The sequence below is a fragment of the Typopeltis vanoorti genome, chromosome 22, assembly GCF_054136105.1.
Source record: "Typopeltis vanoorti isolate ZY-2024b chromosome 22, IOZ_Tvanoo_1.0, whole genome shotgun sequence".
Classification (NCBI taxonomy): Eukaryota; Metazoa; Arthropoda; class Arachnida; order Uropygi; family Thelyphonidae; genus Typopeltis; species Typopeltis vanoorti.
The window spans coordinates 36,791,854-36,819,283 of NC_143570.1; the positions used below are offsets into that span (position 1 = coordinate 36,791,854).

The following is a 27,430-nucleotide window of genomic DNA, read 5'->3' on the forward strand; positions in this document are numbered from 1 at the left end:
TTAAACAGACATTTCAGAACTGCCCTCTTTCCATCAGAATGTGTAATTCGATTATATAGAGTGTTATATATCTCATTTATTGCACAAAAGCAAGTCTTCTTTCTACAGTATCCTTCGCCACTTACTAGCATAGAACTGATCCTAATATTCTTATGAACAAATACGAGATCTGGAAAGATTTCTCTGATGTTCCAGTTCACTGATTGCTTTAGATTTCGATCAACAAAGAGGTTCTTGTGGGAGATCGGAAATCAACTATAAGGCATACGAACTAATTCCTTTCTTTTGTGTCGTGGTTATCAGTTCTATAGAAAACATTCGGAGAAAGAAAGAGGGAGATGTTGTGTGGGTATCTTCGATGGTTTTGTTTGAAAGTAATTGGAATTTTGGAAGTAATGAAATTCTATAAACACTAATAGGGAACATTGTGATGTCAGAATTTGAACATTAATTTTGAGGCTATTGGATCCTTTATCAATAGTTCGAAATCTTGGCGAGGTCATGGAAATTCATAATGAAAAAGCACTTCAATACGGAAGCTTGAACAAAGTTTCTATCGTTTAAATAGTGCACTACCACGGAAACTCATATTGGAAGATTGTAATTTCATACGGCAGTAATTACCTTCGAAACCTTATAGTTGAAAGCACATCTGCCTCCTCGATATAATATAACTAGATGTTTACTATATTTCCTCGTTAATTAATTACTAAAGAGAGAGGCTAATTCTAGCTAAAATATTGCGTAATAACAACATCAGCTCTTCCTGGTTCGGCGCCATTTTTAGCATCGAAAATATTGCACAGGAAAAACCTACATTGAAATCCTACTTTTTTGTTTGTTTTCTTTTCTTCTGTTTTTCAGCTTGACTTCAAATCTCATCTCCATCGTAGCAATTTATAAACATTACGAAACTGTTTCTTAGAAATTTCTAGAAAACTTTAATTTGAAATTTTCTAGGAAATAATTTGCACTTTTGTATTATTCACATATTATGTCAAGCGAGTAAATGCACATTAACTTTCTTATTCGTTGTTCTTTTATGCCACGTTTATTATCACTACAAATTCTGCAACCAGAATTCAAAGCATTCTTAGTATACAACCCACCGCTTTAACTCATACAGCATGGAATCTTGAAACCATAGAATAATCTTGTATAAGGACAATAGTAATACATGTAGAAAAAAGCGCACTTCTGACGTCCTCAATTAAATTTAAGTTCCATATCTTTTATTCTAGATTTCAAGTTTTTTTAAAAGAATATTTCCCTTTCGGAAAAGATAATTTTCGTTAGGTAAACGTGAAAATGTCGCTTCTAAATACGATTATATGCCTCGATTACTTTGTGTTAGAGGCCGATGAGAATGAATCAGTGCCCAATCAAATAATTCATTGAAGTATAATGAATTGCCGTCTGCATATAACGTCATTTATTTTATAAAGTCATCTGCTAAGGAATGGAGAGAAAATTCGATAAAATATTACCATAGCTACACGTGCATGATGATGATGTCGTATTTTTAATGTTCAAGATTGCCATCTGAAAAGTTAGAATAATGTTATTAACGAAGCCTTGAAATGTTTCTCAAAATAAATAATTCTAATAATTCAATTGGAATTTGAAGTCCATTACAAGGGCTGTAATATCTGAGTTTTTATTAACCTTAAATGAATGAGTTATGCAAGACGATGCTCTTTTCATCAAACCGAATGTACATCTTACTATATTATTATGTAAATATATGGATATTATAATTATATTCTGTGGCTCAATCATATATTCAAATTAATACGCATTCCTATAATGCTGGTTGTCATGACAACACATTGGATTTTAGAGGTTCACTCTCTCGTCTTATAGAGAGTGGTAGAGAGAGAGATGAGGTAATTAAAGAAAACTATATACTTTAAAAGTATTTGATAATTATAAATAATTTATATTTAAATTCATTCAGTGCATAAACATAATAATTTAACTTTTCACTCAGTTTATTGCAAAGTGATAACTATGTAATTTACTGCTATGTAGGCAATTACTTCCACATACAACTATAATTTTTAAAGAGCCCGATTGCTATTGCTCTAGAAAAACAGCTCAACGGTTACTAACCCGCTATTAAGGTAGATACCCTAAGGCGAAAGATACAGTGATGCGTTCAACTAAGAAATTGTTCATATATTGGGGAAAATCTTAGACATAAACAGGGGTAAAAAGAAAGACAATCGATTCTATTGTCTTGTATTTATCGGTGTTTCAAAGAACTCGAAACCAATTGAAAACATATTAACCTTGTTGACCCCATACTTGCGACTGTAGAAGCTTAGACGTAAAATACTTATACAATGTTTTTATACGTCTGGAAATATTTCGGCAGCAAATAGATTTTAAGTGTAGTGTGAGAAGTAGTAGAGGTTATGAGTTTGCAGACAGTAAACGAGGTGTTTTGAAAGAGAAACGTGCCAATCTTAGTTTTGAAAAGATGACAGAAGAGATAAAAACTCCTTTAAATGCGCCTTCATGATGATACCTAGACAGTTTTTCTGCTTAATTATAAAATTGAAAAAAAAAAAAAAAAAAAAAAAAAAACATTCGCCAAATACTTCAAAATATATTTTATTTTCTCACTCAACTTATTACCTACAATCGTGGCTTTGAGATTTGTGATTGTGCCTAACTCTTTAAAGTTCGTATTTTAAGAATGTGTAACTGAATTGTCTTTTTTTGCCACCTAAAATTTAATTAGTAGTCCGTACTGTAACAACACCAAACTTTACAAACTTTCAGTCAATTTTTCCAGAATTTTTCAAATAACTTGTTTTACGATAAAAGAGTAACAAGCGCTGATGAAGGTTAGCTGCTGCCGGTGGCTGCAGCTTGCATTTTAAATGCGCGGACAAAGAATACAAAACCTAGTAGGTAAGGCAGGCCTGCCGACCCTGAAATTAAAAGAATCGCATCTTTGATGTACTTTGGAAGTTAACGCTAAAGTTAATGTTTAAAACTGAGGTGTGTCGTGTCCTTAACTGCGTATATCCAATAGTCGATGTGTTTAAATCACGAGGAAAACTCAATTTTTAGGAGTAACATAATATTATTCTAATATTACTATGGATCTAGGAAGAATTAAACTATTTATTAAACAATGTGCGTAGTAATTAGAATCGTAATCAAATGTGTATATACACTGCTTGGAAAAAAGTCAACGGACACCATAGTGTAAGGAACAAACAGCCATGATACCTTAATGATATGTATGATTGCTATTGTACGCTTTTCACAAGCGTACGATAGAGATCAATGGGAATTTTGGAACATTCTTCCTATAGAAATGTAACGAAATTCTGGACTGTTGTGGGGCCGAGGTCCCTTAATCTTACTGGACTCCAGTTCATCCCACAGATGTTCAGTAGAGTTGTGATCAGGGCTCCTCTCTGGAGGCTAGTCACGTGTGTGACGTTCATGTCCATAAACCACGCAGTTGCAGCCGCAAGCCTTATGACTCGATAAATTGTCTTGCTGAAAGGTCAGTTCCGTAGAAAAGCAGGAAGTATTGCACGAAGAAGTACCTGAACATTTTGAATGTTCAGGTACTTCTTCGTGTTCGGTGTTCATGGTACCACAAACAGAGATCCCAGGCCAAACCAAGAAAAACAGGACCATCAGATCGCCGCCTGCGAATTTCATAACTGGGGTTACGCACTCAGGTAAGAGATTCCCCGTGCATCCGCCATACCCACACCCGTTCATCTCGCTCCATGACAGCTTTCCAAGCTTCCACTGTACACGCTCTTTGCACTACTGAAGATGACGCGCGCGCTGCACGTCGGGTAATGTGGGGCTTCCATGTGGAGTCCTACCATGAAAACCCATGTTGGGAGCATTGGTTCTGAATGTTTTTTTTTTTTTTTGTGCAGATTGTTGTTCTAGCCGATGCCCGGAACTCTGCATTCAACGTGTCGGCAGATGAATGGGTTTTTTTTTTTTTACATATTATCGTTCGTAGCACCCTAAGGTCACGTTCGGCGAGTGTGGTGGGTCGACCCCTGCGGGTAGCACTTGCATCTCAGTATGATATCACTGACTGTTGACCTGAGATGGCCAAATTTTTCAACAGGTTGCCGAACAGATAGGCCTGCAACAATCAGTTCCCTTCTCGCAGTGATTTCACTTGGACGCAGTTGTACTGAATTGGGAGCATCACATTCCTCCAATTTATACTGGCTACGACCACGTGATTCTTCACATGGCACGATGCAACCTTACCCATGGGCAAATGTCTACTGACTTCTTTCCAAGCAGTGTGTGTGTGTGTGTGTGTGTACATATGAAATAGAGGGTCCAAATTCAAATTCCATATTCAGGCTGATTATGTGGAATTTTCTCAAAATAACTGTGGCATATCAGACTCATAAAAAAGAACTTGTTGACTGGGAATGGGAAATGGAGTGTAACAGGTTTATTCTACATTAAGAAAAATAAATGAAAGGCGTTTTATGTAATGTCGTAAGATAATCTCAGGTTTCAAAGACGAAAGAAATTCAAATCAAAAGTGGCAAAATGGGTCTCATTAATTTATTTTATTATTTATTTCATATGATGATACAGCGGCCGTGAGCCCCTTTTACGGGGAGGTAGGGCATTATCTCAATCCTCCTATTTTATCCGGGCTCGGGACCGGCATAGCTGACGAATCAGACCTATGGCTGGAGGGACTGTCTTAAGTATTCCTGACTTAAATCCGTGAGTGTTCAAGGGACCGGTTTGCCTGTTCTGGTGGACGACAAACCCGAGTTTCCGGCTCCCTACCTCCGTATGAGACCGGCTTACTCACCTTTGGTCGAAAGAGACCAGGCAAAGGTTCCTCACGTCATGGACGGGAATCGAACCCAGGTCTTTCCGACCCAAGGTCTTTGGTAGTAGAAACATTTGTAAAGTTAATGCATTTGGTAAACCTAAATAAATACATACAAAAATACTTTTGTATGTATTTATTTACTATATTATTAATATAGTAAATCGCTCTGTCGTGTTCATGAGGATGCCTTCAGAGTTCAGTCGATACCATGATGCCGTTTGGTTGGAATGACCTGTTTCTAATCCTGGAGGTGAGTTAGCCAGTGGTAGCTTTTGCTTTTCTTTCATCCCACAGAATAGATAAAGAGGTCAGACGCAATGCAGTTAACGGGCATAATACACTGGCCTCACGGCCGATTAGGCCAAATTCCAAATAACAGCACAATCTGGAAATCAATCTTACACATATCCATGTGCACATCACTTGGGTTTTCATGTTGCCAATCAATATCACGCAACTTAGTGACTGTCAAAAATGCTTTAAGGCTGCTAAAAACACATTCGATTTCCACCTTGACATGTTCTGCTCAATGGTTTTTTACAGCCAAATGACTTCATACTAGTTACTCGTAAGCACTGTTATGATAAGATGGCTAAACCTCTTCCAAGAGTGCTGCGTTCGTAGAATGCGCGTTTTTTGTCCGATTTGTGTCTTTTAAGAAATGAAAAAGCAACAGTTTCTGGTAGGAAATCTTTCTACTTTTGTATGAAATCGGCCAATTGATTTCGGTTGTAACAAAGTCCTAATCATTTCTGACATTAACAGCATTCAAAAAAGGAGGTATTTTCATCCAAATGTGTTTCGTTCTTACCTACTAATTTATGAAAGTACTTTTAGCAGATCTAAATTTTGTGTTTGAAACTCGTTCAAACTGGATCACTGTGTTCTGAATAACTGCTTAAAAATAGTAAACCTAATTTTAGGACGATTGTCAGAACAATGCATCGATACTTAGGACATTTTGAACAAAGGAGGCTTACCTGGGTTCGGAATCTTGACTTTGTTCATGTGAAGGATAGCTGCTGTTTGGGAATGGGGGGTGGGGAGAGTTGAGGTGGGGGGGAAGAAGCGGGAACAGAAAAATTAAGATAAATTTTTGTAAGAGGAAGATTAGTGAAAGGTGTACAGAAAGTGCTATTCCGGTAAAAAGTCGACGGAACTTGAACACGTGCATGTTTACTTTGACTGAAATAACATTCCCGGCCTCTTCACTATAACTTCTGAGACGGAAGGCGAATCTGGAATTTTTATAACAGATGAAGTGTCGCGTCACCTACGACTGCCCTACGAAGTTAAAAATGTCATTGAACTACGATGTCATTAAAAGTTGGTACGTGTCACCGGATTAAAAAAAAAAAAAAAATAGTACTCTTCGGCTTGGAAAATGACAAGATTCCACTGATAATTGGTTATTTTTTCCTGGATTTATACCATAAACGATCCTTGCTTCTGTGTTATTTGAGTGATTCGAAATTAAGATCACAGTTTTTACCCTTTTGAAATGACTCCGTATAATATCACGTATGTGTAATTTGATGGGAGAAAATCGAGTTAACACGTGAGCATGTTTAACTCGGCTATTGATCCAATGTAAATGAGCCCATGTACCTGCTGTGTCTTAAAAGCAACGTAATTGGAGTTTAATATCGAGTACCATTCCCCTGCTGGTTCTTGTTTACAAAGTAAGCATTATATTACTGTATAATCAATTCTTCCACAACCTTTCTAATTAAAATGCTACAGTTACAAAGCTCACACCCTAAGAAGCACGCGAGGTAAATATTATTTACGTTTTATGTAAATCATATTTACCTCGCGTGCTATTATTTTAGACTGTGAATAGCTAGAATAAAACCAACCACAGAGAATAATATCCTACAGGAATTTACTCTCGGTAGATCCAGAGTTTCATCTAAGAATTTAAAGGCTATTTTCCTTAAGGTTTTATTATGCGATTTAAGAATAAAATGTTTCTTGGTAGCAATGTAATATTTGAAGCGATGCAGTAGGGAGTCACCGAATACTACACCATTAATGTACAAATCAGTGAGCGCGACTGATCCAGTTAGATGGCGTGGCCAATTCGTTGTTGGCCAACCAACCTTTGAACACTATGTTCTGTAGAATGTCTAATTATTGATTATTTATTAGTAGAATAAATAAACGGTATCATTACTAATAAATAAGCTTTATTTATTAGCAATGTCTAATAAATATGGGCAAATTAGTTAATACTGGTGCTTGTTCTTTGTGTGTGTGTGTGTGTGATATTTCATATAAATATATCACAATTAATTACCTACCTTGGCTCCACATGCATCTGATGCTTATCCTTCCAAGCAACAGGAGCTCTGTTCATCAAATAGGATCGGGACTTGTTTAACATGCCTGGGAGACCGAACATGGTTTTATGTTACATGTCTCCAGAAGGATAAAGTCCTCAATAAGCTCAATATATTTAATGAAACAATGAAATTTAGCTTCTTTGTGATTCAAGTCGTAATTTTATTTGTATTTCAAATTTTCTCTTGCGTGTTAGGCTTAATATCTCATGGTATATCTCTCTTAATATAACATTTAGTCTCATATTTAAAACTTAATGCCCAAATAGGACGGTTAATCATAGTTGATGCACTCATCCAACTTCGCATGACACTGACTGAAAATCCCTGGTTCTAGACGAGATACGAACCCAAGTCATTCCCACAAAGGCATCCTCTGTACCGATTGAGCTATGGAGACTTCTTCAGGAAAATAGTTAAAAGTAAATATTTGGCTATTAATTCATCCTTGCAATCCTTAAATTTTGTTATTCTATTCTTAAATTACAACCTGAAAATAAAGTTAACACAAGAAATATTTATTGATTTTCAATATCTCTGAACTTTCTGAAACTACAGTGCGTGGATTGAGATATTTGTATATAAACAAACAAACCAATATACGTACATAAAAAGTGCTTTAGTTGGGATATGTTGTTTGTTACATGAACCAGTATTACAGAATTGTAGGCAACATTTCTTTTGTCCACAAAACTCATATTTCTATAGTAACAGAAGAACGATTTTGATTTAGAGAGATTTCACATAGAATATCAGCTGTCTGAATAGCAGAGTCAAATCAGTTTGGCAAGAAATAGTAAACAGGTTGCCGAATACGATGTCCTTGCTCATGAAACACAGTACTGCGCAGTCTCTGAAGTCACATAAAGGACTTACAGAAACAAAGATAAAAATCGAATGATCGACCCAACTATATCTTACAAAAAACTTTTCTCCCATAATCTACAACTATCAAACCGCAGATGCCTTCTAACAAACTAATACAAGCCATTAGCAGGCAGTTCCGCAAAGTCGGGTGACGGACAAACAAATCCATCACACTTATACTTTGGAAACCAGCCAAATATCACCAGTGGAAAAATATGTCTCTATATAAAAACGTATGACGCAGAGTTTAAAAACAAACACGCGCAAAACATAAAATACTTAACAAAATAGTAAAAAACAGAGCGTTTTAAAGAAGAATGTCTTTTAAATACTTAGACTTGTCAAATTCTATTAAGTATTGATGGTAAAAAAGGATAAAAACATTAGCCCACCCACGTTACTATTAATAGGACAAGTTTACAACTTTTCGTGTGGGATTATTCACGTAAAAAGCCCAGCTGACATTTGTGCAGCATGTGAAGTTTCTTAAATTGGCAACGGCCACACATATGAACAAAACATGTGCAGAGTTTTTTCTTTCGTTTTGATATCCTAGATCAGTTCGGGAATCGCACAGCACTCGTCCCCGAATTAAATTACTCGTCCCAAAATACTTCAGAAGCTTGTGTGTAAGAGAGAATTACATATTGAATTGTGTTGTACTTAGTGCAACATCGAGACAACTCGTAGCAGGTCCTTATAAGGACTGACTTAAAGGGGCGAAGCAAGAATGCTTTTCATCTTTCCCGTTATCTGACAGTGTATGGATAAGGTGTTATTGAGCAATTAAAGTTCTTATCATGGCAGGAGGGTAACAGCAATAGCCGAGCCTCAGTTAGAACTTTATTGGCTACAGCATTGCCATCCATTACCCTCCAAGGGTATTGGATTGAATGATCGTTAAAACCGTCCTTATCCTTATAAGGACTGGCTTAAAGGGTCAAAGCAAGAATGCTTTTCATATTCCCCGTTATCTGTAGAGGGCAGTGTCGGGATAAGGTGTTATTGAGCAATTAAAGCTCTGATCATGGCAGGAGGGTAACAGCAATAGCCGAGCCTCGGTTAGAACTTCATTGTCTACAGCATTGCCATCCATTACCCTCCCAGGGTATTGAATAGAATGAATCAATCACCGACTATGTAAGTAAAGGTGAAATCTCAAATCTCAAAAATACGGACGATCTCTAGGCCACTCCATAGTGGGCGAAAGACCGTCCTAATCTCAGCGTTGGTTCCACTCAGTGACGGGCTCCCCGACCATATTTACAGCTCTGAAAGCTGTAAATATATTAATATTACTTGAAAACATTAAATTTTGGTGTATTTAAATATCGAACCTTATTGAATGGGAATCCATTTCAATGAAGTGATTTTCAATAAATATATTAATTATATAATAATATAACTAATAAAATATAAAATTCATTAACATTTAAGGATTTTTTGAAACCTAAAAAAGCACTTTAGTTAGTATCAAAGTCTATTCGTATATGAAATGCCCAATACAAGGCTTACCTTTGTGTAGAGGCAATGGAGACAAAGATGAAAAGAACCATGTAGATGATGGACGACACGTGTTGTCGTCCCTCATGACAACACGTGTTGTCCCTCATGACAGGGTGTCCAGGGTGTACTCTTGATAAATAGCATCAAGGTGCTGGGATGGTCTGGCCTGGAAGATAATCGTCATCTGTTGATGTCTGATGCGGTCATGATGGGCATCTATTGGAAAAGAAAAAAAAATAGTAAAATCGAAATCACTTTTGAAAAATATTGTGATTACTTTATTTAATTTAAATATAAAGCTTCAAAATTTAGACATGTCAAAAAAAAGTTCGAATCTATTGTTCATTCTTTGCATTTGGTGGTATATGCAAATAGAGTCTTACTGTTCAAGTGAGTTCGACATATAGATGTCGCTGTTGTGATAATAACTTTCTAAATACAATACAATGTAGTGATAAAATTGCTAATGAAAATTAGACCAAAATATTAAATATATCTAACACGTGGATTTTTAAAATCACCTGTAATGATATTTTTTCATTTTATACTTTGTTTATAGCTGCAAATGCCTCTTTCGGTGTATATTTTATGGCTGTTTTTGTATTTCTGAACATTTCTGAACACCGATTAAAAGATCTCTAGGAAACTCCAATTATCGTAATAGCCTTGGCTATTGAAAGATCTACTGCTCATCCACCAACTATAACAACAACTGGAGAATGCATAAATGCGCAAAAATGCACAGAATTTATTTGTGCTACGCATTATTAATTATGCACGTATACAAAAGATTTCAAGACCACAAAATTACTTAAAATTCTTAATGTTCTTTTCATAATGAAAACGTTAAATTCTCATTTAGTTTTTTTTTAATTTAATAATTTGTATTCACATCCACAAGAAGTATATTTATTTATTATATGTTTCAGAGAAGAATCATTGGATTACAATCATAAGGATCATTCTATAGTACAAAGAAGGCTGAATTTTGGACAATCTTGTAGTAAAGTAAGTTCTTCAAGAAGTATATTCTCGAGAAAAAAAAAGCCAAGACTAATACTCGAGTTTTGTAAAAATATTTGTCTAATAGGTTTATTTAATCAATGTATTACTTAATAATCTCTTTACACAGAAAATTTTATTATAGATTAATACAATTTAACCTTTTTCTTTTTATTATATTATTATAAAAAATCATTTACATTATTCTTCCCATATCTTTCAAAATCCTCCACAGGTTACTAATTCAATCATATTGATTTTGATTGATTGAGAGATGACAATTGACATTTGTCTTCAGGGATGAAGCAAGATGCTTTTCATATTCCCCACTATCTGTTGCGGTTACAGTGAGGGTAAAATTTATGAGCAGTTTGCTCGCCCTGATTGGGCATGGAGATTTTGCATTACGCATCGCTATAGGAGGTTAATATAGCTTTTGGTCTTCTATGTTAGAATATGTCCGTTGCCTCGTATGCTGCAGCTTGCTGAACCAAATCGTTGGGGGTGTATAGACGTCTTTAGGAAGAACTTAGCTACTAAAGATTGTAGGAAAGAGAAAATGTAGGGAATATTAATCTCTATGAAGTTGATTGTTTCTAACATAGTATGGGGCGGTCAGAATCATTCTCAAGCACTTGTTCTGTACTCGTTGTATTTTGATAATGTTAGTATTAGAGGTGTGGCTACAGACTGGAGAGGCATTGGTGATTATAGGACGAATCGCCATCTGGTATAGCTGCAATTTGATTCTGTTACTTAGTTTGCTATTTCTATTAATTAGCGGATAGATATGAGCGATGTCTTTAGATGCCTTTGCGCACGCAGACTTGATATGTTGGTTGAAAGTTAGCTTTCTTGTCGAGAATTACACCCAGGTATTTTGTTTCTGTCTGCCAGGGAATTTTACTATTGAATAGTAATACATCTCCTGCAGGAGACATTGGCCTTTTTGAGAAAAGAATGGCTGAGCTTTTCTGGGCGGTTGACTTCCAATCTCCCCTTAGAGAACTAACCCTCCAGCTTTAGAATGTTTTCTTGAAGCTCTCTGGTAATGAAATGGGGTCTGAGAGATCTGGTTAGTATTTCCGGATCGTCCGCATACAGGGCCAAAATGGAAATCATCGGATTGTGTGAGATGTCTGACATGTATATAGAGAACAGCAATGGAGCCAGTAGAGATCCCTGCGGGACTCGAGCAAAGATGTGGCGCTGGGAGGATGGAGAACCGTTGATTTGTGCTTGCATTGATCTATTCTGAAGATATGAACGGATTAGATTAACCATTTTTAGTGAGATACTGGCTGAGATAAGTTTGTGTAGGAGTCCGAAATGCCAGATTTTGTCAAATGCTTTGGATAGGTCTAGGAAAACAGCTCCTGTGCACTGGCGCCAGTTATAGCTGGTGGTCATGTATTCCACACTTCTGTGGATTTGCTGGGTAGTACTTTGGTGTTGCCGAAAACCAAATTGTTCTCTTTAGGGAGGATGTTTAGATCATTTACTGAGGTTTGGAGTCGTGATAGAATGACCTTCTCCGCAACCTTACCCAGGTTGGAGAGTATTGGGGGAAGAGATTTGCCTTTGTTTTTGATATTTCTTAGTAATTTCCAGACAGAGTGATCAGTAGGTGAGATAGAGGCTAACTTTTCTTCCCATGGATGGTCTCTGGGAGCCTTGAGTGCATCTCTCACAGCCCCAGTAAGTCTATTTAGATTTGTTTTATCTTGTGGCGCACGAGTGTTAAGAAATATTTTCCTAGCTCTGTTTTTCTCCCTGATCAAGATCATAATGTCTTCAGGCAGATGACCAGGCTTGTGGACAGATTTGTAGAATGTGGCTACCGTTATGGTGGAGTTAATTAGTTGGGAGAGGCTTGTAACTGCAGATTCTATGTCTTCTTTTGTACGAATGTGAGGAACAGGGCCAATACTATCCCTGAGCACTTCCGACAATCTTTTCTACTATATATAGGAGTGAGGGGACAGGTATTCTTCTCTTCCTATCTGAAGTAGTATTGGGTTGTGATCAGATGACAAATCATGTAATGATCTTAGGCTGTATTGAAGATTAAAATCCCGCAGGATAGCTATATCCAGGATGTCCTCAGTTCCAAACGTACTAAGATGAGTTGGTTCGGTGGGGCCTGCCACAACAGCATTGTGTGATCCTATGAAGTTGAAAAGGATGCAACCGTTCTTGTTGGTGGATCTACAATTACATGCAGGGTGCTTGGAGTTCAGATCCCGGGCTATAATGGTGGGTTCTCTGACGCATAAGATGGCATTTAGGTTAGAGTGTAGTAGAGTTTTTAGTGGTGGGTTGCAAGCAGAGTAGATTTTCAGTCTGACAGCCGAGCTGGTGAACACCTGCACGCCCGTGATCTCAAGATTAGTGGTTGGAGGGTTGTTCACAGAATTGTGCTTGATGTAGTTTTTAATGAAGATGGCAGTGCCACCACCCCTGTAGACCAATCTGTCATTTATGTATAGGCAGTAATCCCTTATTTTAGGGTTGCCTGAGGGTCTTAGGCGAGATTCGCTGATTAATATAACATCTGGTTGATATCTGTTAGTGAATTCTTGAAGCTCCAGAATTTTGTTTCATGGCCATTTGCATTCCATGCAATGATCTGCAAAGAGGCTGGAATAAGTTTGTTTCTACTCATCAATTGGCTCTGTGAGGATGACCTGTGTTTCACGGAGAAATCTTTTGGTGGAGGTTGCTGAAGGGTTTGACAAGCTGAAGTCTTGTAGCATGTTGGCTAGAGAGGCTGTAATAACAGCTGTTAGATTTGTAGGTGCTGATTTGTTTGTACCGGCCACGTCAGCATAACTTCTTGTTTGCTTGGACGCTTTGGACTGTGGACGCTGAGCCTCTGGCTGTGGTGCAGGGGCCCTCTGGTGTTCTTGTACTAGAGGAAGAGGACTGTTTGGCTGTTTCCATCTGTCTATTTTTTGGGGTGCTGAATGCATCTCTTGTAGTTGGCAGGGTGGGAGTCACCGCAGTTGGCACATTTAGCCGGGGTTGTTTTTGACTTTGTGCAGATATTAGTTGGGTGGCTTGCCCGGCATTTCAAACATTTAAATTCAGCTTTACATAATTTTTGGAAGAAGATTCCCTTTTTCGGAGTGGCTCTGGTGTGACAATGAGTCCGTAGATTGTTTTCAAGTTGTAGATATTTTTATATATGTTATGGATCTCTACGAGGACTAACGGCATGGGGGATTTGTTGGATCTATACATTCTGCTGATCTTAACAGGAGGTAGATCCTGTAAATTAAGATCAGCAACTATATCTTTTGTATTAATGTCTTCACAGACACCACGGAGGGTCACTTTTGAATTTTTTTCCGAGCTGAGCGAAAAGGTATGATATTGTATACCTCTATTGCCCATTTCTTTTGTTAGTCGCCTGTAGTCTATCACCGTTGTAGGATATATCTTTATTCCTTCATCCACATTTTTGGCCTTTACATAGCCAATGTGTAGGTTGGACATGGTTGACCTTAAAGCTGCCCATCTCTCATAATATAATCGGAGACACCTTTTCTTTGGGAGAAGCAGTGAAGTCCGAAACTTGATCGTGTTGTTTTATTATGCTGTCTTTGAGTGGTTCCTCTGTTGTTCTCCGCTTTTTACGTATGCGGACTTCTTGAAAATCAGAAGTAGTGGGGTTTGCCGATTCTGACTGATCTTCCATAATCTCGGCGTCAACGTCTGTGACACTTGCCGGGGGAAACGTATCATAAAGTTTCACCTTTCCTGGCCAATTTTTGTTGAGTAGTTCACCCAGTCTGATAAATTCCCGATATACTTCTTCAAACGTCGTCTCGTTAGGCTGCTGTTCCATATCTATTAATCTATTAATGTGGACCTTAAAAAAAAAAAATTTAAAAAAAAGGCTTACCGTGCAGTTGTAGTCTTACCGGACTGTTGCAGGACTCTGAATATACAGTATATTAAAGATATCAAGTTATTTTAAATATAAACCTGTTTTTTTTTCACTCGATTTCCCAAGTAAGCAAACAGACAAGTCAGTCAAGTTTGCGCCTGCAAGTGTTGCAAGTCTAGCTGACCCTGCGCGTAGTGCAAGTCAAGGCAACTCGTGGTAAAGGTAGAATAAGCTCTGATCACTATTCTTAATATTTACCCTTAACGCAAAGCACAACTCCTGGAGGAGATGTATGATGCTATGTATTAAAGGCAAGGGGCACTACCCAGACCGGTTTCGACCTTCATTGAGGTCTCGTCAGTGGGAGACAGGCTAAGAAATACTAAGTTGTAAGTAATACAGAGCTTATAAATATTTTACCAAAAAAAGTTACCATAAGGTGCTTGTTAAACCTCCGGCTCAATATATATATATATATATATATATATATATATATATATATATTTCGGTTATCTCGGTTTTTAAGTTATTAAATCTATGTTTTAAAATGTATCACAACAACCGAGTAAAAGTCTATGATCACACACACATATATATATACCAAGTCATTATATATATATATATATATATATATATATATATATATATATATATATATATATATATATATATATATACAGGGTGTTCGGGATAAATTTGACAGTTTCGTAAGGAAAAAGAAAATCTTCTTTGTATCTATTAAATTTAATGAATTGACAAAAAAACATTACAGGCAGAGTTAATTACAATACTATCAACAAGATTTACTCAAAATAACCACCATTAGCATCGATCACAGCTTCAATTCTGCTTCGGAACCTCGAACAAGCTGATGCTACAGTCTCCCTGGGAAGGGCCGCAAAAACTGTTTTAATTTTATCCATTAACTGGGCTTTTGTATTACTGGAAGTGCGATTGGTGTCTTTTTCAACTGCGCCCCATACAAAATAATCCATGGGGTTAAGGTCTGGGGAGTTTGGAGGCCAAACATTTGGACTGGTGAAGTCGTAGAAATTTTCAGACAACCATTTTTGACTTTTCCCAGAGGTGTGGCAAGGGGCCGAATCCTGCTGCCATACATACGGCCTACCATTGCCTACCTTTGTTATCCAGGGCTTGACTACAGTTAGCAACTCCACGAACAAAGCCCGAATTCCAATGCCAGGGTTCTTCAACACCTGTTCCTGCAGATTTGCGAGGAATTCTGCTGTACGAACGCAATCAGATCGTCTGCTAGGGATCTTTCTTCTTGCTACATCCTCGTAGTCACCATTGCAAGTCTCTAGTTCATGCCTGATTGTTTTTACTGTATTCAGGGAGCATTGGGCAGCAGTCGTAATATCCTTATTTTGATGGCGGGCACGAATCATCATGATACAAGTTATTCTCTTCCATGATTCAGGTGGGTTCCAGCTATCCATCCTTTCTGACATCTTGTATGTGAATGAAGAAGGGTCCAAACTTTTAAATGAAGAGAAGTGTGTGTTAGTACATGTAACTTACGGAAAAATATAATTAATTATAAATATGTCAAATTTATCCCGAACACCCTGTATATATATTAAGGATACCAAGTAATTTTATAAACTTGGTTTTTTTTTACTCCCTCTCCCAAGTAAGCAAAACAGTTAAGTTTGCGCCTTAACGTAGTTCAAGTCTAAAGGTAGTGCAACACCAGGGCAACTCCTTGTAAAGGTGAGTAAAGCTCTGATCACTATTCGTAGTATTTCCCATAATGTAAAACACATCTCACTAAGAGATGTATACTGTTATACATTATGGGTGTGTGTGTGGGGGGGTCACTACCCAGACCGGTTTCAACCTTTTTGAGGTCTCCTCAGTGAGTAGCTAGACCCTGAAGTACTAAGGTTTCCTTATAAGGACTGGCTTAAAAGGGCGAAGCAAGAATGCTTTTCATCTACCGCGTTATCTGTACAGGACAGTGTAGGGATAAGGTGTTATTGAGCTACTAAAGCTCTGATCATGGCAAGAGGGTAACAGCAATAGCCTCCTTGCCATTCATTACCCTCCAATCTCACGGTCGATTAAAACTGTCCTTATGCTTATAAGGACTGGCTTAAAGGGGGAAAGCAAGAATGCTTTTCATCTTCTCCGTTATCTGAAGAGGACAGTGTAGGAATAAGGTGTTATTGAGCTATTAAAGCTCTGATCATGGCAAGAGGGTAACAGCAATAGCCCAGCCTCATTTAGAACTTAATTGGCACAGCACTAGTATCCATTGCCCTCCAAGGGTATTATTAATCACCATATGTTAAGGTAAAGCCGTCTCTAAAAATTCGGACCATCCCTAGGCCACTCAATCGTGGGCGAAAGACCGTCCATCTCAGCGTTGGCTCCACTCAGTGATGGCCTTCCACCCACCACCACCACCACCACCACCGAGCAGAACCGCTCATATTCCGAAGAAAAGCATTCACCGACAAAGTCCCTCACCGGGCCGTGCCGGAGAACACTTTCCCCAGAGACTCAAATTGCTCCCCTAAGGCAAAAACCTTAAGAGAGCGAACTCAAACTCTCGAATCTCTGCACCCCAGGGGGTAACAACAACAGCCGAGCCTCAGTTAAACTTCATTGGTACAGCATTGCCATCCATTACCCTCCAAGGGTATTAATCACCGCATCTCACGGTCGATTCTTCATTTCCCTCCCCATACCAAGGTTTGACAATTGACATTTATGTCTTTAGGGGTGAAGCAAGATGCTTTTCATATTCCCCGCTATCTGTTGTGGTTACAGTGAGGGTAAAATTTATGAGCAGTTTGCTCGCCCTGAATGGGCATGGAGATTATGCATCGCTAAAGGAGGCTAATATAGCTTTTGTTCTTCTATATTTGAATATGTCCGTTGCCTCGTATGCCGCAGCTTGCTGAACCAAACCGTTGGGATGTGTGGACGTCTTTAGAAAAAACTTGGATGCTAAGGATTGTAGAAAAGAGAAAATATAAGGAATATTTGTATCTCTATGAAGTTGATTGTTTCTAACATACCACGGAGCGTTCAGAATCATTCTTATGTACTTGTTCTGCACTCGTTGTATCTTGATAATGTTAGTATTATAGGTTAGTATTACAGGAAGAATCGTCATCTAGTATAGCTGCAATTTGATTCTGTTGCTGTGCTTGCTATTTCTATTAATTAGCGGATAGATCTGAGCTATGACTTTAGATGCCTTTGGCACGTAGACTTGATGTGTTGATTGAAAGATAGCTTTTTGTCGAGAATTACACCCAGGTAATTTGATTTCTGTCTGCCAGGGAATTTTAGTATTGAATAGTAACACATCTGCTGCAGGAAACATTGGCCTTTTTGAGAAAAGAACGGCTGAGCTTTTCTGGGGGTTGACTTCCAATCTCCACTTGGAGAACCAATCCTCCAGCTTTAGAAGGTTTTCTTGAAGCTTTCCAGTAATGAAATGGGGTAGGAGAGATCTGGTTAGTATTGCTGTATCGTCCGCATACAAGACCAAAATGGAAGACATCGGATTGTGCGGGATGTCCGACATGTATACAGAGAACAGCAATGGAGCCAGTAGGGATCCCTATGGCATTCCAGCAATGATATGGCGCTGGGATGAGGTAGAACCATTGATGTTGACTTGTATTGATCTATTCTGAAGATATGAACGGATTAGATTAACCATTTGTAGTGAGGTACCGGCTGAGATAAGTTTGTGTAGGAGTCCGAAATGCCAGATTTTGTCAAATGCTTTCGATAGGTCTGGGAAAACAGCTTCTGTGTACTGGCGCCAGTTATTGCTGGTGGTGATGTATTCCACAATTCTGTGAATTTGCTGGGTAGTAGTACTATGGTGTTGACGAAAACCAAACTGTTCTTTAGGGAGGATGTTTAGGTCATTTACTGAGGTTTAGAGTCGTGAGAGGTATCAAGGTTTTTAGTAATACAGAGCCTTATGAACTTTACTTATACAAGTTGCTAGAAGGTGACCTCAAAAAAAGGTTGAAACCGGTCTGGGTATGACCCCACACACACACCCATAATGTATAACAGTATACATCTCTTAATGAGATGTGTTTTGTCTTTTACATTATGAGAAATACTAAGAATAGTGATTAGAGCCTTATGCACCTTTACAACGAGTTGCTCTGGTGTTGCACTACCTTTAGACTTGAACTACGTTCATGGGAGAAGGAGTAAAAAAAAACCAAGTTTATAAAATTACTTGGTATCCTTAATATATATTATCCCCAAGGCAAAAAACTTTTCACACACACACACATACATATATATATATATACATATATATATAATATTTATTTATTTATTTATTTTTTGTGAGTTCAACAAAATCTCATCATCGGCCTGTGGAGTGAGATAGATGCTGAGATTCAGCAGATAGTAGGAGAGGAAATAAAGATAGAGTTCATAGTGGTGGAGTAGGTAAAAGAGGCCTCAGCTGACCTGTTTTAGCTGTTTATCCCCCAGGGGTGTTTCTAAAACGGTCGTTGATTTTTGACTTTAGAAAAAAAGAAAAATCCTGAAAAGGAAACATATAACAAAACTAGAAAACTTAACATGAATAAGATACAGAGATAGTAAACCTACAGAAAAGTCTGGAAAGAGAATAGAAAGGTGAATTTAGAAGTGGGGGAAGGACCTGGCCCGAGTGATGCAGCTCAGAAGGAGCTGCACCGCCTCGTTGTAGGCCTTCGCCGCTCGGGTTCTCAGGTCCACCCCCTCCTGTGTGGACTTAAAGACTGTACAAGGAATTGACAAGGTCTACTTCCTCTTGTTGTGTGTTGCCAATATTTCATCTGCCAACCCCTACCACCTTTGGCTAAAGTTATCACGTGGAGAGTTCTGAAGAACGCTATTTCTGCCTCTTCCTGTCCAGAACTCGAATTATCTGTTCTGGAGTGACCTCACTTATGTCTTCTATGTATAGGTCACCCCATTTCACACTCACAACTTTAGGGCCTTTTTGGCCTGCGAGCATGAGTATAGGGTCTCCTATTTTTGCTATTGCATTCTGGAACTTTTCTGATAACACAGGGGTTTCTTTTAACAGATGACTTAGCGTCTTTCCTGCTTTCGCATGAGGGGAATCTTGGTGGGCAATATCTGCTTTTTCAGATTCATCTGATTTTTTTTTTGTTTCCATTTCCTCTGGACTGATTGGTCTTTTGAAACGGGTGTTGTTTGTCTCCATGCTTTCTGTTTTATCTTCTTCTTCTTCTGCAGTGGTTTCATCATTTGTGGCAGCTTGTTTTTTGGCTGTTTCTTTTTCGTGTGTGCCTCGCTTCTTCTCTTCCTTAGGTTTCGATGCTGAGGTTTCTGTGGAGACTGTCTTCTCTTCTTCGGCCGTTGTTTTGCGGTATGCCTCTTTTAGAGTTGAAAAGTCTGAGTTTTTCCGACTCTTGTTCTGTCGTAACTGTTGTTGGCCTTATGATACCTCCCATCCTTTCTGGATGGGCAGGTGTCCACTTTGTGGTCTATGGCACCACATTTGAGGCAAGCAGCTTTACATTTATCTAGTGTATGGCCTGTTTTAAGACAATTTTTGCCTTTTAGTCGAGGGCAGTCTGCCCCAAGATGACTGAAGGCACCACACCTGAAACATTGCTTTTTCTCGCCAGGGTAGTTTACCATTACCCTGGCAGATCCTATGAGAATGAAGTTGGGAACTTCAGTTTTCATCTCACGGGAGATGTTTACTTCTCCTGATTTCCACTCTGGGTTGTCAGCATCGTTAAGAATCTGAATTTCCTTTATGTCGCCCCACTTTGAGAACACGCTCCGAATGATGTCTTCATTCTCCGCGTATTCTAGGAGGAATCTTTGTATTTGGAGCATTTTTAAGATGCTCCCTACCATGAAAGGAGAATTTTTTTCTCTCCACATTCGAAGCCGCCAAGTAGCTTATTTCTGATTGCTATGTTCTTGACCACTACTTGGTACCTTCCGCCCCCATAGGGGTAAACCCAAATATGTTTTCAGCTCCTACATAGTTCATAATAGTTCTTGCTATCTTCCTTGCCAGTGTTGAAGCATCCAACTCAAAAGTCGAGGGTCCGGACACGAGGAACCACAATGTTATTGTTGGAATATTGCCTGGAGGGGGGCCTATAAGGTCCTTATCCCTATTTCGTGTTTACTTTTACCCCAGCCTGGGGTTTAAAGTGTCTGTACTTGGATAGGTTGATATCTCGAGCCCCTATGGGACCTGTATCTTTGATATCAACTGGAAAGAACAGACGCTACTCTCACTTAGCTCGAAAACTTTGTGAGAACAGAAACTACACTTTGATCTTAGCCAAAAGACCGAGAACTTATGAGCGTTAGATGATTGCTTTGATAGAACCAGATTGAGACCTTATAAGGACTGGCTTAAAGGGGCGAAGCAAGAATGCTTTTCATATTCCCCGTTATCTGTAGAGGACAGTGTAAGGAGAAGGTGTTATTGAGCTATATAAAGCTCTGATCATCATGGCAAGAGAGTAACAGCAATAGCAGAACCTCAGTTAGAACTTCATTGGCTACAGCATTGCCATCCATTACCCTCCAAGGGTAATTTTAGTCGCCTCGTACGACATGCATTAGCTACATTGGTGTTATTCTTATCCCGGCAACCACACGGGGACCAGATTGAGAGTCCTTAAAAGGACTGGCTTAAAGGGGCGAAGCAAAAATGCTTTTCATCTTCCCCGTTATCTGTAGAGGACAGTGTAGGGATAAGGTGTTATTGAGCAATTAAAGCTCTGGTCATGGCAGGAGGGTAACAGCAATAGTCGAGCCTCAGTTAGAACTTTATTGGCTGCAAGCATTGCCATCCATTACCCTCCCAGGGTATTGGATTGAGTGAATCAATCACCGCATCTCACGGTCGATTGATTCAATCTCTTCTCCTTTAGTTGTTTAAAATTCCCCAGATTGAGAGATGAATTATACTTTAACTAATTGGTAATCTATGGTGGATTTTGAAAGGTATGGGAAGAATAATGTAAATGATTTTTTTATAACAAAAAGAAACAAAGTTAAGTTGTATTAATCTAAATAAAAATTTCTGTACAAAGAGATTATTAAGTAATACATTGATTAAATAAACCTATTAGACAAATATTTTTACAAAATATGAATGCAAATTTTACTTCCATATTATAATATTTTGTACCGTGGAAGTGAATTTTCAGTTTCTGCATATATATTTTGCAATATTCGTTTAATACAACCTTTTAAGCAGTCTTCAGAAACTTTACTAAGAGTACAATTTTCGTTAAGCGTTGTTTACTCACGCTACAAACGATAATGACATTAGCTTAAGTAAAGAAACTTTTCAAAAGATATTTCACGCATTTATTTAGTTGCAAAAGTACACAAAAGGATACCATTTGTTAAAAATCGCATTGAATTAGGCTTCTCTCTTTTGATGCGCTGCATCTATTAACTGTTTATAAAATTTAATTTTTTTCGTTCAGGCATTTATCTATTAATTTTCACCAATCCCAGTAACAAAACACACAGTGCATATCTGAAGGAAAATGATTTATTTCTTTATTTTTGAAATGTATTCAGTTTATTTATTATTGTATTTTGTTTATTATTATTTGCATCCGATTTTACATTTTGTAATCATATAAGCAGAAAATGTATAACTTGTGAAATAGATGGCGCTTTTTAAAACTTACTGGTTTCAATTGCAGATATTATTTATAAAGATGATAAATTAAAACAAATGTATGTTCTGGCAGTATAATATTATTTCTTTAATGATGTCTTTTAGTCCTGTTTTTTCTTGATATCTATGTTTTTTACTGTATCTATTCTTTTTATATCTAACATTGATCTTTTCATATGTCTCTGTTCCGCTCCTAATTTATTTCCCAGTCTTCTCGTGATGTTTACGTTTCTGTTCCGTATGTCATAGCTAGTATGATGGATTGTTCATATGCTTTTCTTTTTAGACAAATAAGTATGTTTTCTTTAAAACATTTATTGTATTTTCCAATGTCTCCATCCGTGGTTTATTATTTGACCTAGATATTTGAATTTAGTTACATTTTCTATTTCTCTGTCATTTATTTCTATCTTTGGGTTATAGTTTATCTTTTTGTTGTACATTATTTTAGTTTTATCAATATTTACGTTGAGACCCGACTTGTTGCTTTCTGTATATATTCTTTAATCATTTCTTTTAGATCTTCAGGTGTTTTAAAAAATAGTACAACGTCGTAAATTGCTTAGATATTGACCATTTATTCTAATACCTTCATTCCTCCCAATTTAGATTTTTAAATATTTCTTGTAGGAAAGCATTAAATATTATTGGTGACGTATCTCCTTGTCTTATTCCTCTGTCTGTTTTAATTTTTGCTTTTACATTATTGAATCGTATATCACTTGTTGCATTCTGGTATACATGTTGTATTAGTGGTATGCATGGTTTTTCAATACCTTGATTATTTACTGCCTCTATTATTGCTGTTCTTTCTAGTGTATCAAATGCTTTTTCATAATCTATAAATGCCATCAAAGCATTTTTTATTATCTGATTAATAGTTTGGAGGGAGTCATTAGTTGAATATCCTCTTCTGATTCCTGCTTAGTCTTTTGTTTGTGAGACTTGTGCTTTGTTCCAGTCATGTGAGATTTTAGTCAAGCATTTATTAAAAAGCATTTGATTTTTTTAAAGTAATTCTCTTCCTCCATGTCTTATCATATCTGCTGTAATTTTATCTGGTCCGGTTTTTATTATTTCGCATTTGTCTTAAGGTTTTTTGTATTTCTTCCATCAGTATTGATGGCGCTTCCACGTTGTAGTGGATTTCAATGTTCTGACTGGGCTGTTTAGAACTATATAAATTACTGTACAATTCTTCGATTGTTTTATGTCTTTCCTGGATCAATTTACCATTCTTGTGTTTAATATTGATTATTTGTGCTTTTTAGTATTCTATTTTGATTATTTTACTTATTTCAATAATTTCTTTGTATTATATTCTCTTATTTCTTTTTCTATTCTCTTTGATGGTTTGTGTTAATTCCGTCTTTTCTATTTGATTTAAGTTTTGCTTATTTATTGGATTCTTCTTTATTGGATTAGGTTTTTGCTGTTTTCCTTTAGTTCTTATCTTACTTAAGATGTTTATAATTATATCAATAATATATTGGTTTAGAGTATTTAAATATTTTCTTCCAATATCCGTTTTTTTTTATTTCCGTTTGGTATATTTTGTTTAAGCATTGCATTTGTTACGGAGTCATCTGTTTTCTTTTGTATAAGTTTTTTTTTCCCCTTTCTACTCTTGTATTTATACTTATTCTTCCTCTTGAGCATTCTATGGTCGCTTCCTGTGTTCAGTTTATTTAAGACACCTACATCTTCGATTATATATTCTGTTGGTTAGGATGTAATTATTTCATTTTTTTTATTATATCATTTGCTCCTTTCCGTGTCCATCTTTGTTGAAGTCTTTTCTTAAAGAAGATGTTGGTTATTTTTAGCTGATTTTTGGTTACAAATTCAGTTAGTCTTTCTCCAAGTTCATTCCTATCTCCTATCCAAATTTTCCTGTTTGAAGTTCTTATGCATTTGATATTATTCCTTTTTTTGAGTTTAAATCACCTATTGGGGGGGGGGGGGAGAAGGTTTCGTGTTGATCCATAGCAGAATTTGACTGTTCTCAGTGCTAGGTTTGCAAAATTCATTTATTTTTATGAAACGACATTAAAAATTCATATCACTATAAAATAATGATGTTGTTAGCTCAGTTATCAACTTAAAACAGACAGACAGGCTTGAAAACAGTCCTCAATGACAGACAGCTTGTGTGGGTGGTTTGGCCTTACTTTCGAAGGAACTAAGTCTGCAGGAAAGTGTAGTTTATTTAACTGCTTGTCTTCTCCAACCTTTAAAAATTAAATAAAAAGATAATATAAAGTTCAAATTTCCGGAACGGAAAACTCTGCTACTACCGTAAAATGCGAAGAACTTATGAAGGTTCCATGTGCTTTAGGCGAGACTCCAACCCCGATCTTTCCAACAAAGAGAAAATGTCATAACTTCGCTGTACCACGAATATGCTCCCACATAGCAGACTGTACACGTAGGATTAACCCTTGAGCATTGATAATTTACTATGAAGTCAGGTGTACTTGTCCAAGACGGGCCACTGAGACCAACCTAAGGAGAATACTGAAAAAATAGCGTCACAAAAATGAATATAAATGTTCATCATAAAGCCATTTAAGCCCACTTGATTTATGAATGCATGAGGGTTTATTTTGTTGCATAACTGAGATATATCGTAACAGTTTTCAATCATAGTTAGCTTTGCGACTTATAATACCGGTCTTGATTTAGTAGACAAAAGAAATTTTGAGTTCAAAGCCTGACTTTCCGTTTTGATTAGAGTTGTTTCATGAGATTTTTATAATCTCGTGACATGAAATTAAGAAAAAAAAAAAAGAAGTCTAGCATTTGATGAATTACAAGTTTTATTTTTATTCAAGATTAATGAATAATCTAAAACGGAATAAATAAGTAAGGCTACCATAAATTTAGCAATTTTAGTTATAGTTTTATGATTATTTCTATTAAAATGTCGGTGGTCGATTAGTGATAATATCCCCGATATACAACTAACAGGTCACGGATTCGAATCTCATCGAGGTCTTGGACTAATACGTGGGGTTGTATCTCATACAGAGCCTTGAAATGTCTTAAAAAATTCCGTGCTTCGTTTATCTAGAGCAGGGTTTGCGAATTGCCTTATTCTATTCACGGTATTAATGTGATATAGGCTTATAATCTTTCAGTGGTAGTGGGATTATTATGATATAAGACCTTTTTTTTTTTTTTTGGACGATTTTTGACAGTATTAAGATACTCCAGCCTAATCCCTAACTATCTAGTAACTTTTGGGGTGAACATGAATATTTGTCTTCTCTAACACAAATGATTATAATGTGTGTGTGTGTGTGTGTGTGTGTGTGTGTGTGTGCGCGCGCGCGCACGCACGCACGCACTTGTTAGCTAGTTTCGTGCTGTTTAAACTAGTGAATTTAGTTTTTGAATCACCAATTTATTATTTTTAATTAATGTTTATATCCATGATTTCATTTTTTCCTGTTTTTTTTCCCTACTACGTTATCCATAAGTAGAATTCTATTCATTGTTAGATAAGGAATCCCCCCCCCCCGGAGAAATTTGAGTTATGCGATTCGCTAGAAAATTTCCTTTATTTTTTGTTACTTCGATATTATATTATTGTAGACACTAAACTCAGTTCATCTCCATATAAAGAAAATAATAATAATGTTTAAACCTTAACAGTTAGAACATTACTCACCTAAATTAAAAAGAGTTTTCTCTTGGGGACTTCTTTATATTTCTATTTAAATATTGTAATATTAAAAATATTTCGAAATTCTTTATAAGTATGCCGGTAGCAGATTTGTCAGCTTTTAGGATTACTTCGGCCTGTCTGAGTTTCAGTCTTCTTTGACAGCCTGCCAAACGCAAAATGAAGTCCAAAAGCATTGTGCGTAGACTATAGAATCTTTCTGAAGAAGTTATTGACCAATGACGTTCGTCCAGTTTATTAAATTTATTTTCTATATACAGTTTGCTATTGTTGAAGTATTAGTTACTGCGCAGTCTCCAGCTCCGTCTAAAACAGTTGGATATTTACGTGAAAGATCTAAAAGTTCCATAACTGGAAATATTGACAGGTTTTAGGAAAAACTGAAAAGAATATTCCACGAAAAATCTCAAAAAGAGAATATACAATTTTAGTCGTGAAAAGAATATATAGGGAAAAAAAGGATATATAAATTCAAACCAGTACAAGCATTGTAAACAAGATATTCTGAAAACCCAATTTACAGTATACAAAAATTGGATAAAAATCGAAGTCAAAAAAAATAAAAAAACTTGTACCATTTTACAGTACAAGCACACGTGACATCTGCAATCACTTCGAAGTATGAGACCGGCAATTTCCTGTATTTTAGTTGGCTTATGAAAAGCTTCGAGGGAAACAGCTGTCAACAGAGCAATTTCAGGTTGCAAGTCGTAAAACAGATCCTTGAATTGCGTCTTCATGAAGGTTTTACAAGAAGAAAAATAAATATTATTTGAACGTGTCTCTCACCTTGTTACTGTTTGTCTACCTCTTCAAGAAAGTTCTTTCTCGTGTTATCCAGAAATCAGCTGAGTTTGACATCAGTCGAGAATCTTCCAAAAGGAACAAAAAAAAAAAAAAAAATTTCGTTTTTTTTTTTTTTTGTTTTGTTTTGTCCTGCGTAAAGTGGAACGCCAGATATCAAGTCTAATGTGTGTAACGTTTGTATTATTTACTAAGCCCCTAGCGCTTCTTGCAGAGAATATATCTTGTCATCTGGCGATGACTCGCTTCTTGTAGTTGGAAATTAAATCTTTTGCCTCCATTCTAATTGGTGCCTAAGGCTAAATGTTCTCCTAACGCTTCATGCCATATGTCAGAGAAATATCTTTAGAAATCTTATACGTACTGATTTAGATAGAGTTGTTTTCAAGATGGGATGAGGAAAGGCGTTTACTAATAGTATTTCGCCTTGTTACTTATCTAATTTAACACCCCTTCTCACAAATCGTCATGTTAACCTTTAATAATAGAAAATAAATAAAAAAAAACGTAATTTTCTGTGCAAAACACAAAAATATTTTAAAATTGATTCATCTTAAAAGACATTTGTCCACAGCAAAGTCGATTTATTATTTTTTAATTATTATTTTTTAAAAAGACGAAAACAAAGCCAAATTCCATTTTTTCCCCTTTTTACTGTCCTGTGATTACAAGCATTTTATGCATTGTTTGCACCTGAGCATGGCTCGACCAGAAATGAAACTGCAAAAGTACTCGTGTGACAAAATTCCAAAATGAAACTGGGTCGACAAATTAATTT

At 36.8% G+C, this 27,430-nt stretch overlaps 2 protein-coding genes across 2 annotated transcripts in view; one reads left to right on the plus strand and one right to left on the minus strand.

Annotated features, from left to right (window-relative positions):
- Positions 1-27,430, plus strand: part of LOC150094313 (uncharacterized) — a 244,464-nt gene that overhangs the window by 100,055 nt on the left and 116,979 nt on the right. The window contains exon 3 of the mRNA XM_090411934.1: positions 10,503-10,581. Coding sequence (XP_090268060.1) covers positions 10,503-10,581 — 79 coding nt within the window. The remainder of the gene's footprint in view (positions 1-10,502; positions 10,582-27,430) is intronic.
- LOC150094314 (uncharacterized) overlaps positions 1-27,430 on the minus strand; it is a 125,212-nt gene that overhangs the window by 70,983 nt on the left and 26,799 nt on the right. The window contains exon 2 of the mRNA XM_090411932.1: positions 9,583-9,789. Coding sequence (XP_090268058.1) covers positions 9,583-9,680 — 98 coding nt within the window. The 5' untranslated portion in view covers positions 9,681-9,789. The remainder of the gene's footprint in view (positions 1-9,582; positions 9,790-27,430) is intronic.